Genomic DNA, 14086 nt, shown 5'->3' with positions numbered 1-14086 from the left:
TATTGTTATTTTATAATAGCGCTTTCGAGGGTGTCCTTCATCATCAGTTAATAAAACTTAAAAAAAAAAAAACACATTAAACTTAAATTATTAAAATTGTGAACATATAAAAATTAAAACATTATAAAATTAAAAAAATTTTCGTTATGTACTGCACTGATATAAATGTGCTGCTATCTAAGGCGGTTTTGATAAGAAAGTCATTATCATTCTGTCATATTATTCTGTCTGTACATTAATCAAATTAAACTTTTGCTATACTTGTATATATAATATTTTTCTAAAATATTTAATTCTTTATTATTATTATTATTATTATTATTATTATCACATTCTTTTACAATTTTTACTATATTTAAATTTATATCCAAATCGGTGATTAAATTTTTTTTTATTATTAAAGGTCTACAAGATTAGAGAAAACCTAACATGCGGTTTTTATATGATCTAAAATGTTCTACAAACCTTGCCCTAAATGATGTACTAGTTTTCCCAATATAAATTTTGTTACAATCATTGCATGTTATTTTATAGATACCACATAGAGTATTAGGATCAGTATCATCATTATGAATTTTTAAATGTTTTATTATATGATTGTATGGTCTATAAGCTATTTTATGTTTTTTATCATTATAAACATTAATCAAGTTTTCACTAATGTGGTTAGTATTGGAATATTTTATATAAATATTTTCATCAACACTTTTATTATTTATAGGTATCAACGTTGTTTCTTTAGATTTTAATTTCTGCGTCTTTTTAAATATTATGAATTAATGTCGTGTTAAATCCATTTTTTACTGCAATACATTTTATAATATCTCTTTCTGAATGTAGATTTTGTTTATTATTATGTGTGTAATGTTTTGCTGTATTTAACATTTTGTAAATGTATTAATTTTGTGTGCCCAAGGATGATTCGAACTTCTGTTAATAGTTATTTTATTATTATTAGTTGTTGGTTTCTTATATACCGATTTATAATTTTATTACTTTTACTAATTTCTATGTCAACATTTATAAAATTTATTTTTCTGTATTTGTCAGGCGAAGGCAAATTTTTAATTATTATGATAGGAATTAAGTTTTTTTTAAAATTATTAAGTGTTCATTATTTATAACAGGTTCATAGACTAACAAAATATCATCAGTTTATTGAACCCATAATTGAATTTTATGAATGTGAGTAATACCATATATTACTCTATTTTCAAATTCCTCTAAATAGATTTCTGCCATAACGGCTGGCGGAAATCCACTGGGTAAAGTATTATCTTGTGTGTAAAATTCTATGTTAAACTCAAAATAATTTTGTTGACATATATTTCTGATGATAATTATAATATTATCTATAAATGTTGGGTCTTCATTATTCATTTTCTGTTTATTTCTTATTATACATATATTTTGATCTATAGGGATACTAGGGTACATGTTAGTTATGTCATAACTTATCATTTTAGTATTTTCATTTACTATTAAACTATTTAATTTGTTAACTAAATCATATCCTTTTTTATAATATATTTACTAGATAAATTGACTTCAGATCTGAGCATTTTATCTATTATTTTAATAATAAAATAACAAGGAACAGATTTGGAATTAATTAATGAATGCATTAGGTTATCTTTCTTATGTGCAAGGGTTATTTTTTTTCAAGGTCGATCAGTCACAAAATTAAAACCACAGTGAAAATAAAAAAAATTTTATTTTTAACAAGTACTTACATAGTTACGCTATTTCTCTATATAGTCGCCACTCTGATTTTGACATTTGTCATAGCGTGGTACCAACTTTCCAATACCCTCGTTGTAGAACGGAGCCGCCTGTGTTTTCAGCCATGTTTCTATGCTGGTCTGCAGCTCGATGTCTGTGCCAAAATGTTGTCCCCCTAACCAGCGTTTCATGTGAGCAAAGAGGTGAAAATCGGATGGAGCCAAGTCCGGGCTGTATGGTGGGTGATCAAACACTTCCAATGAAAATGCTGCAGGAGCGTCTTTGTTACAGCTGCAGTGTACGGCTGAGCATTGTCATTGAGAAAGACAATGCCTGATGACAATATTCCTCTTTGCTTATTCTGAATTGCCCTTCGTAGACATTGAAAAGTCATGCAGTATGAGGCTGCAGTGATGGTCATGATTTTCTCGAATTGGCTCATCCACTCGCTCAATGAGATCATCGGTTGACACTCGCTTCCTTCCTTGACCGCCTGCATCATGAATATCTGTACGTCCTGCTTTAAAGTTCCTGCACCATTGTCACACTTTGCTGTCACTCATTGAAGTTTCACCGTACACATAACTTATTCGTCGATGAATTTCAGCTGCATTACACTCCTCAGCCTGAAAAAATTGAATTACCACACGCTCTTCATACTTGGCAGGAGATGCTATTGTTATAGACATGTTTACGTGCTAGCTGCGTGTTCAGAACTAAATGATGTGACTGAAGGCGTGATGAAGGCCATACTACAGATGCTGCGCAACACATATGCGCATAGGTTCATCTGATTTTTGCGCGACCGATCGAGCCTTGAAAAAAATAACCCTTGTATTTTAGGAAGACCAGTAAGTTTGGGGATAAATGATCTAAGTGGATATAATCTAGAGTGATACTCTTATATTATTATTATAATTAAAAATTGATCTATAATTTGTTATTATACTTTTTGTAATTTTTAGAAATTTACTGGTTGGGTCTTTTATTTTTATAAATTATTTTCACTTATATTTTTTTATTAAATTACTACATTCATCAACTAACATAATAACCAGTGTTTTCGTTTTGTCTGATTTAAATATAATACAGTTATTTTCCTTTATTTTTTAAAAATTATATACTGCTTTTTTTGTTGAAAAGTGGTTTCTTATAAGTTCATTATTAATTTTATAAATGTTATTACTAATAACATTACATAATCTTCCTTTATCTTCATTGTGGCTAATTTTGTTAATATTCATTTTGGTGTCAATAAAATATTTTTGATAATTTTATTTTTATTGTTATTCGGTAGATTAAATTTAAAAGCTTTAGCTATTATTAATTTATTATTATTGAATTTTATATTCATTACATTTACAAAATCATTATTATCAGAATTATCTAAAGTTTCATGTGTTTAAGAAACTCAAATTATTTTGTATTGCTATATCTTTAATATTATACTTTTTGTTGAAATTATTGTTATATAAATTATTATTATAAAAATATTATTTTCCGTTATTATTGTTGTTTATTTAAATTAAATTAATTATTTTCTTGTTATGAGAGGACTTTAATGATTTTCTATGTATATATATTAATATTAAACCCAATTAAATCCATTATGTAATTAAAAATGACATTACCTAAAATTTTTAATAAATAAAGTTGCGTATTGTACAATTTAATATTTATATTGTTTCTTTTATAATATCTCTGTTTCACTTCTTGTTTTATTCTATATCTCTCTGCGAACATTTTTGTTTTATTATATTGGGAATTCTTTATATTTATTTGAGTTTATGTGGGTATTATATTTAGTTTTAAACATGTTTTGTTGAAATTTATTAAATGTGTAACATTTTATATATACAAGTATTGACAAAAGTTTAATTTGATTAATGTACAGACAGAATTTGATAATGATTTTCTTATCAAAACCGCCTTTGACAGCAGCACATTTATGTAATTTAAATAAATTCAAATAATTTCAGTTCAGTACTGTATGTGTGGCTAGCTACATAACAGAATTTTTTTTTAATTTTTATGCTTACAATATTAATATTTTAAGTTTAATTTGTGATTTTTTTAAAAAAAGGTTTCATTAGCTGATGAGGGAAACCCTTGAAAGTGCTATTATGAAATAACAATAAGCATGAGGTAAGAAACATTATTGATTTCTGTACTCTTGTTGGTAAACTGTTTTTATAGTTTTTTTCTTTAACATAAATATTACAGAGAGGAATATGAACAAATACAATAACAAAATAATTAATTTTGCTAAGTTAATATATATTTATATGTTTGTAACTATGTATAATATAATATTTCTTCAACCTCCGCAAAGTATAGAATTATAGCATTATTTCCTTTACATTTTCATGTTAAAAACATTTTCAGGCCTAAGCTCATCTTCAGTGATGTTTTTTTTAATAATTCTTATTCAAACTTTTTCTGACTTTATTTTTCAGTTTTTGAAAAAATTTACTTCTAGACAAGTTTTCACTGTTTTAATCATATTTATTTGTGAATAACATTGTTGTTGAGCTCCTGTTATTTCTTTCAGTTTCATGTTTAATGTTGGTTATCAGTTTCTCTATGGTATGAAAATCATTATTACACACAGTATTTATCATAAAAAATTATGTCTCCAGAGAAAAAAATTGTTGATGTGAAATCAAGAGACATGGACGCCATAACCATTTTTAAATTAAATGGTGGTCAAAGAATTTATGGTTTCAGTGGATGTATTTTGTTATAGATCTTCTACCATTGTTGTATCTATCTGCTCAGGTTTTAGAAGAGCAGTAAATTTGGTTTAACATCTTCATAAATATGTATTGCGAGAAGATATTGATACAGTAATTTTTATCACAAAACAGCCCACCACATACCAATTTTGAAGGTACCAAACACTAATTTCAGTGTTTGGCTTGTTAAAATGTGTGTTGCTATAAACTGCCCCAGATTAGGTTGTTCCATGGATTAATTTAGCCACTTAGATAAACCACTACTTCATCACTGTAATAAACATTGTCTAATCTTAGCCAGTTGAGCGTACTATGTTCTGACATAGTAAGCTTATTCTCTAGCTGGGTGATGCATTACCATTTACAGGATTCTAATGTTGTTATAAAGCCTACTGATAATTTCTCAGTAATTCTCACATATTGTATACAATAATAAATTAGGATTTAACTAGATATCTCATATAAATTGCGATTGACACAAAATTCAGTTCTTTATCAAAAGTTTATACTTTCTCAGCTCGAAATTCTGACTTTAGGATTATTTACTTGTAAAGTAAAACAATTTTTCATAAATAAAATAAAATGCCACAGCTAACAAAATGAGTAAACTATTAGCAACATATATTTGTGTATGTATGTATGAATGATGCCTGGCTTTACTAGGTATCCAGGTAAGGTGCTTACCTTATCATAAGTTTGGGTTTTTTATACTGGAATAGAAGCTATCTAGTCCTATCCTGTATGCTCATTGACAGGGCTGCTCCTGATCAATCACAGAAATGTGAAGGATGTAGTAAATTAACTTATCTCTGGGGTAATTAAATATCCAACTGGAACCACGTTTGGCATTATGAATTGTTAAATCTGTAATAATTTTTCTGTTTTTGTTAAAAAGGGGAAAAGTTTTTCTATTAAAAAGCCTTTCACTTTTTATATTGATTAATTCATTGTTAAGATTGAAGCTTACATTTGAAAATTTCTAATATATGGGAAAACTGTAAAATTAAAAATTCTTTATATATTTTATTTTCATATGACATAAATATTCAGAATAATATTTTATTTATAGGTTTGTGATAAAAAACTAGATTGTGGTAATCACAGATGCAAAGAAGTATGTCACAAGGGAGATTGTGGGCCATGTCCTTTATCACTACAACGTACTTGTCCTTGTGGTAAATCATTATACCTTTTGCCTTGTATTGAAGAAACACCAACATGTGGTGATACTTGTGGAAAAACATTGGAGTGTGGACAACATAAATGTTTTCAACGTTGTCATCATAATAAATGTGGTCCGGTAGGTTGATTTGGTTTTTGTTTTTTTAGTTGAATATTTCATATTTTTAAGTTTTTTGTGCATTTTATTAAGGTAGTTTTTATATATGCAATTCCAATATTGCCATTGTTATCATAACCAGCTTATAAATTTAATATCAGCTGTGTTTGACTTGGTGTTGGTACACCATAGTTTAAAATTTGTTTATCTTAATGTAAGATGTAAGTCTTTAGAAGATATATCTTCTAAATTTAAGTCACATTAAATCTAAATAAAAAAAGACAGAAGTATTAAAATATATGCATTACAGTATTATTACTGTATTGTATTAGTCAGTAAAAGAAAATAATGTTTTAATTAAATTTTTAATCAAAAGCATGGATGATTTTCAAAAAATTATAAACTTAAGTACGGTAAAACCTGAGTTAACAGCGGATCCTAGTTTTACAGAATCTTATCTACAACAGAAAATTTCCCTGATATAACAGAAACCTGGCTGACATGGAAATAGAAAAAATCTCACGAATTAATGGAAACGTTTTTTTGAGATCATGTAGAGTACTGTAATTTATATTAAAAAAATACATATACACATTTAATGCTATATATAAAGTACAGTACTAAATTTTCCCACAATATAAGATAGAATACGTGTATTTTACAGTATTATACATACTGTATACAGTATACTGTACTACGCTGTGTTACAAATTACCCTGCATAAACAAAAATTTAAATTAGGTCATGTCAGAGTTGTAACTGATAACTGAAAATGTAAACATAAATGTTTACATTTTCAGTAACTTGTCACTAATCATAATAGGTAACGACTGACAGACAGAAAGTGTTAAAAACTTGTGCAGACGACTGCACACAGTCATCATTGTTTTGGCTACTTACAGTAAATTAGCTTTTATGCCTACTGCCCTGTGAATCATAACTCAAAATCATTCCTTATCTGAAGTCACAATTTTTATTTAAATTAATTATGCCATTATACGTAACTTATCCATGTGTCGTGTTTGTTCATTACAACAAAGTCTTTCTTACTGTACGTGTGTGTGTAAGCATTTTTGTTTTCCATTTATTCACTGAATTTGTCATTTTAATTTTAATTTTTTTATTTTTACGGATCTATATTACAGTTCAATACATAAAGTACAGAACTGTACAGTGTAATTGTTAGTTTAGTGTTCTTCCAGACACTGTGTATTAGTATAACAAGTATGGCATCGAAAAAAAGAGTTGTGTAGGACTTAAATACAAAATTCAAAGTAATTGAAGCCAGAGAAAAAGACAAACTGGCCGTTAAAAACGAAAAACTGGCCGTTAATCGAAAAATTTGGAGTATGTATGACTCAAATCTATGAAATTTAAAAAAATAAAAACAAGTTAAAAACTGAATGGTTGAAAGGGATCTGTTCAAATAAAAGGCATATGCAAAAACTGGCAAATTAACAAAAAAGTGGTTTGTGTGTACAAGGGCAAGAAACTTAACTGATTTCAGGAGTAATTGCACAGAACCAAGCAAAGGAAATTGCAGAGAATTTAGGTAGCACCAATTTCAGCACTTCAAATGGTTGGTGGAAAGTTTTAAAAAGCGACATCAAATTGTGTTTAAAGCAGTATGTGACAAGGCTGGAGATGTGTATGACGAGACAGTAACCAATTAAAAAACAAAACTTGCTACTCTGCCTGAAAATTATGAACCTAGAAATATTGCATACAGGGATGAAACTGGACTTTTTTTTATTGTGCACTACCGAGTAAGACTCTTTGCTTTTGCTTGAAAGGAGAACATTATACAGGAGGGAAGCATTCCAAGGAAAGGTTGACAATTTTTGTTTGTGGTTTTATGACAGGAGAACTGGAAAAACCGCTTGTTATTGGAAGGCTGATAACCTGAGGTGTTTTAAAAACATTAATAAAGACAGTCTTTCTGTAGTATGGAGAACCAACAAAAAATTTTGACAAGCACAACTGAACAGGGTATCTTATGAAAATATAATTGCTGAAGATTTTGTTAATGTGGACAACTTATTAGAGACCGAGGCTAATATAGAGAATATAGATGAATTTATTGATCACCATCGAGAGAAAAACTGACAAAAAGAAAAGTGATTCTGATGATGAGGACTGTAACAGTAATGCCGTTGTAACGAATATGCTGTCGTAACAGTAAAGCAGTAACGAACGATATAAAAACTAGATCATACAGTGCAGCATTATCCAACCTATTAGACCTTCAGGAATTTTCACTTACAGCAAATGATTCAGAGTTGTTTAACATAATTTTTAAAGCCAGAATGTTGACAGAAGACAGAGTAGCAGAAAGTAAAAGTTCAGTACCAAAAAAAAAACCAAGTTTTTTCTTATAATGAAGACTAAATTACATAATGAACAGTAATAAAGTACATTTAGGTTAATTTAAATTATGTTTACTAGTTTAAGGAAATTCATTCTTCTTCAAAATTATCAGTTCCAAAATTTAAGATTTTTAAAATTAAAATATGAAAATTGTTTTACAATCCAGTATACTGTTCTGTACATGCTAACATAAGATAGAAATTTTGTGCTTACGAATTCGCTAACAAACTACTATACAGAAAATGAGATGGGGTTCTGGTAAGTACACTGTCATATTTTTTTCTTTTTAATTGTATAGTTCGCTAGTTCATCCTTGTATTCACTTGAATCCTGTTCACAATGGAAAATATTTTCTGTCCTGTGAAATTCCATTAACTCTGATTTTACTGTGTTTGTTAATGAAGCTTTTATTTAGTACATACAATTTTTCAATACTGCAGTGTGCCTAATTGTTAAAGGTTTTAATGCTGTCAGTAAAATGTTTACAGTAAAAATGAAACTTTCCAGATTATCATTTATTTTTAAATAGGTTTGAATAGGCTATAGTAAAAATTGTTTTACAGATTTTCTGAATAAAATGAATTGAACATCATACTGCTAAAAGAATGATTTAGTATTTAGTGATTGGTCCTGATAAAACTAGTGCTGATGTCTTGTTTAAAAATAACCTTTCTAATACTAGAAGTGATATTATTTCCATTAAAGTGACTGAAAGGGAATGAAAAGGTGGTGTTCTAGTAATAAACAGTGTAAGCTCTAATTCAAAATATCTCGTGCGTTACAATAAATACTTAACATTTAATTGATGTATGAAATATATTTTAAATGTTTATTTTCAAAATATTTGTATTGTCTGTATAAATAAGCACTGGCTTACAGATATTTTGCAAATAAATTCTGACTAGTTCTTGATGTTTCAGAAGATACTAAATCTTCCTTGAAAAATGATTTTTTTTGTGTATCCTGCACTATTTCAGATTGAATCTATCCTTTATAGGAACAAATATATTTACATTGAAGTTACAAATAGTATAGATAATATTATAGCAAATAATAAACTGGTTGAAGGGCAAGGGCATAATTCAATCTTGAATTATCAGATCATAGATCACAGATAGATTTATTACTTTGGCTGGTTTTAGTGACCTATTCTTTCACTAAGAGTAGCTTCCAGATAGGAGGTTCTTTATAAAAGATAGAAGTATTTATATGTATGTATGTTATATCTATATGTAAAGTATTTATATCTATTTGTATGTTTTTTCCAAAAATCTTTCACTCATTGAATGTTATCCATTAAAATTAGTAATTGTGATTTTAATTTTTCAAAGTTTAATGGATTACTGACCGTATAAAAGTCTCTAGTACGTCAAAATAAGACTTCACAAAATATCAAAATCATATAATAGCAGAGGTTCTAAACTTTTTTAATGTCAATTATAAAAATATTTTCCAACAATAAACAGATGGTTAATTGTGATGCTATTAAGAATACTTAAATAAAATTACTAAAACATGGTCAACAGTTATGTCTGAATTTCATTTGATCAATAACTTTTGAGGAATGTAAATTGCATCAATAATGCAGTTGAATTGATAATCATGTGCAGATTGCTCATACATTTAAATTTAATAATATATTTTGTAAAACCAGTCGATTGTTTGGAGGCTTCTTCAGCCACTTAAGCCATTAAGAATGTAAGCCGTAAAATTAATTTTTATACTAACCCTCAGTTTTAGCTTTTTTTGTATTATTAAATATGAAGAACAGAGAAGATCATTGAAAAACACAAGTTCATGTATGATATATGATATTTTCAATATTGAAAATATTTAAATATCTTTAATAATTTGTGAATAATTTATTCAGGTTAAATATCTTCAATATTGGATTTTGACCCAAATAATTATAGACCTATCTCTTAAACACCTCATCAGTTATAGATCTATTGATTGTTGTCAGTATTCTGAACAGATTTGAAAAAAAATGTTAACTTCAAATTCTTATTTTAGAGGTTTGCAGAGTTTTCCTTACCACAGTATGGTTTTTGAAAGTGTTAGAATACTGAATGGTTACCGTTTGTAATTTAGGAAATCAGTTGTTCGGAATCTTTGGATTCCTAATACCTGAATGTTTTTGATAATTTTTATGATTTAGCGCGTAGGCTTTTGATTATGCTTTCACACTAATTACTCAATACCTTCTGATTTTTTAATGATTGAATTCTTAGAATTTTGTATTTAAGTAATTTTATGTTAAACAGTTTTTGAGTGTTCTCTTGTTTTATATTTATTATCAATGATTGAGCTTATCCTTTTTTTATGTTTACATAATTTTGGTAAATGTTCTTATTAAATTTCCACTTTGAATGGGGAATAAGGTCTCACCTCCTTTTGGCAAAACTATTTTTTATTTACTAAACAAGGGTAAATTTTAAAGTAGTGAAATTTATTGCAATTGGAATTAAAAAAAAAAAAAATTGGAAATGTCAAGTTTAGAAGTAGTTTCTCCAATTTTCAGGAAAAAACTTTTTGGGGGTATTGCATATATGTTTCTTAATAAAAGGTTTCTGAAAACAAAAATTAAGCAAATAAGTTTTAAAACTTTTTTTTATTAATTAGATAGTACTGTTACCAGATGAATTCTAAATTATTGTTGATTTAATATTTTAACTGTTAGAGAGAGTAAAAATTGTACAAGAAGTTAAAATGTGATGTACCTACAGTACATGACATTCATTCAGCATTTGATAAATGAAAGAAAAACTACGTTTAATAAACCGGTCCTCATTCATCAACAAAAGTCATACTTCTGGGTCTGGTTTTCGTGAGTGCATAATATTACAACACGTATTGGTAAATTATTTTATTTTTATTTTTTCCAGTGTTTAGAGAGGATTGTAAAATTTTGTAGATGTGGTTTACATTCGAAAGAAGTTCCATGTACAAAGGAATATCTATGTGAAACAAAATGTAAGAGGATTAGAGATTGCAATTATCATCCTTGTAATAGAAAGGTTAGTATTTTAATAAAAAGTAATAATTAGATTGGTGTAGAGCGAGTATAGGCTGTATTTGGTTGAAATGATGGTTAAGATGATGAAATGAACTAAAACATATTCTTGAATTGTTAAGTTTTAATTTGTCACATTAGACATTTTTTGATTATCGAAAATACAAGTCACATTAGACCAATGAATAAATGACACATTAGTCAAAATTATACAATTGAACATTATCAGTAAACACTATAAGCCACTTTAGACTACAAAATAAAACTATTCTGTACTGGAATGAAATATTACATTAAACAAGTCATGATCGCTCCAAGCGGGATCTGACTCTTGAATGGTCATATTAGACTAACTCATCGGCCAGCGCTAGTAGATGCTAGAGTGCAGCACCAACCGACTCAACATGGAACGGAACAATTGTATTTATATAATATTTATTTTTTCTAGGCGATTAATTTATGATATAAGCTTATAGCTTGTGTATATGAAAATGATATGTAATATTCTTTACATATGAAAAATGGCAAGCCTTATCAGAGTAGAATCCAGAACCTTCAGGGTAAAAGACAAAGATGCTATTCTTCTGCCATGGAGAGCAATAGAGTAGTAGATCAAACTATTTCATTATATTTTCAGATTTTATACTGTGTTGTGTAGCAGTTATTCAATTTACTAAGATAGCATTTACTTCAGTAAATTTTTATTATTAAACTTATTGTTCATTTATTGCACTTTAATCAAATAATGATGATTTATGAATTATAAGCTTTTCTAATCTTAATGTGATTATATTTATTAAATTCTTAAGGTAGTTTTTTCTTTTGGGAAAAACTTGAATTTAATATAAACGATTTATTTTAATTTTTCAAAGCAGGTTTTCAATGTAAACCTGCTTTGAAAGAAACAAGAAACAAGGGCAGTTCAGAAAGTAATTCTGTTTGGCTATAAATAAAAAACCTGGATAGATAAACATTTTTATTATATTCAACTTAAAACTTCAGCTTTTAACTATTTTTCAACATAGTCGCTATTTAAGTTCAGACATTTGTCATAGCAGTTCACTAATTTACAAATATCTTCATAAAATTCAGCCACCTGGGTACCTAGCCAACTATTCACAGCATTTTAATGTTCATGATCATCATCAAAGTGCTTTGACACAAGCACATACTTCAGCAATCTGCTGTGAAACTTTAAAGAAACTTAGGCAGGCAGTTCAGAACAAACTTCGTAGTTTGCTTTCACCAAGTGCTTTTTCCATGATAACACTCTTCCTCTTAGTGCTTGAAGAACTCAAGAACTTCTGAATCAATTCCAATGGGACATTTATGATCATCTCTCTTACAACCCTGACTTGGCGCCAAGTGATTTTCATCTGTTCACTCACATGAAGGAATGAATTGCATCTCAGCACTTCGATGATGACAATGAACTTCAAAATGCCATGAAAGGTTGGCTAGGTACCCAGGCAGCTGAATTTTATGAAGAAGATTTTTTTTGTAAATTAGTTAAATGCTATGACAAATGCTTCAATTAAAATGGCAGCTACGTTGAAAAATAATTAAAAGCTGTAGTTTTAAGTTTTATATAATAAAATATTTTTATCTATGCAGTTTTTTTTTATAGCCAAACAGAGGTTACTTTCTAAATGCTCTCGTATATCCTGTTTTGCTACAACTGTTCTAGAAACTTAAAATTTAGATGATGATTTTGATAAAGAGGAAGCTCTTAAATTTTTTCCATTCTAAGGATGATTAGAACTGTCTGCTATTTTGTTAGTATAGTTTTCTTGTTTTTATAAAATTCACTGTTTGCTTTTTCTAATTCTTTCATTATTTTTGTTTTCAATTTTGAGAAAAATTATTTATTATTTTCAGTGTTGTGATGGATCATGTCCTCCTTGTGAAAAGCCTTGCAGTAAGACATTACAATGTGGTAACCATAAGTGTCAATCAGTGTGTCATAGAGGTCCATGTTATCCGTGCCCTAGAACTGTTCAAGTATCTTGTAGATGTGGATTAACCACCATTGTCGTACCTTGTGGAAGAGGTGTTCGATCACGGCCACCTCGTTGTAATAAACAATGCAAGTAAGTAACTGAATTTATTATAATTAATTGTGTTTGGTAACTGAAAATGTGTTAATAAATTTTTAATATGACTATATTATATTTATTTATATATATATATATATTTTTTTTTTTATCCGTAATTAAAAGAGATTATATTGAGAAAAAGGTTAACAAATGTATTTGAATGGGTCCTTAGTTATGTAACATCATGCTAGTGATGTTTTGATTAAAGCTATTTTTGGCAAATTAATTTTACTTAAAAACTGTAAATGTATTTGTGTAATCTCTCTCTTTCTTTTCTGTTTGGCCTTTGAAACCACTGTAAGGTATTACTTCAGAGGATGATATGTATGATGTAGTGTAGTCTTGTACAGTATCAGGTTAACCATTCCTGAGATGTGTCGTTAATTGAAACCCAACCACCAAAGAACACCAGTATCCATGATCTAGTATTTAAATCCATATAAAAGTAACTGCCTTTACCAGGATTTCAACCTTAGAACTCTCAACTTCAAAAGTGAAATCATAAATGAGAAGCAATTACATACCAAAATTAGTACAAATGAATTCAAAAACTCATTTTTTAAAAAATATAAGATATAAAAGTGATCAGATTTATACAGTCAACTCTCAAAACCATGATGCTATATCAAGACTATTGATAACAGGATTATTTTTTGTTTCCCTTGAAAAAACCTGCCTTACTCGAAAAAATTATTGTAGGAAATTGTAAACTGTAAATGTAAATTGTACATTATTTTCTAACTTGTGGTTTTTCTGCCAAAAAAAAAAAAAAAACATATGAAGATGCCCAGGAAGAAAATGAGATTGAAGTTACAGGACCAGCAATTCCCATAATGAATATTGAGTGGAAGACAGTAACCAGCCATCTAAAAGA

General features: G+C 28.2%; 1 protein-coding gene across 1 annotated transcript in view; it reads left to right on the top strand.

The window, feature by feature from the left end:
• Positions 1-14086, top strand: part of LOC142329459 (NF-X1-type zinc finger protein NFXL1) — a 44070-nt gene that overhangs the window by 18099 nt on the left and 11885 nt on the right. The window contains exons 7-9 of the mRNA XM_075374112.1: positions 5527-5757; positions 10989-11120; positions 12995-13206. Of these exons, the coding sequence (XP_075230227.1) occupies positions 5527-5757; positions 10989-11120; positions 12995-13206 (575 nt within the window). The remainder of the gene's footprint in view (positions 1-5526; positions 5758-10988; positions 11121-12994; positions 13207-14086) is intronic.

Source organism: Lycorma delicatula, chromosome 8, assembly GCF_047948215.1.
Source record: "Lycorma delicatula isolate Av1 chromosome 8, ASM4794821v1, whole genome shotgun sequence".
NCBI classification, from domain to species: domain Eukaryota; kingdom Metazoa; phylum Arthropoda; class Insecta; order Hemiptera; family Fulgoridae; genus Lycorma; species Lycorma delicatula.
The sequence above is the reverse complement of the archived record's forward strand: the minus strand, read 5'-3'. Positions and strand labels throughout refer to the sequence as shown.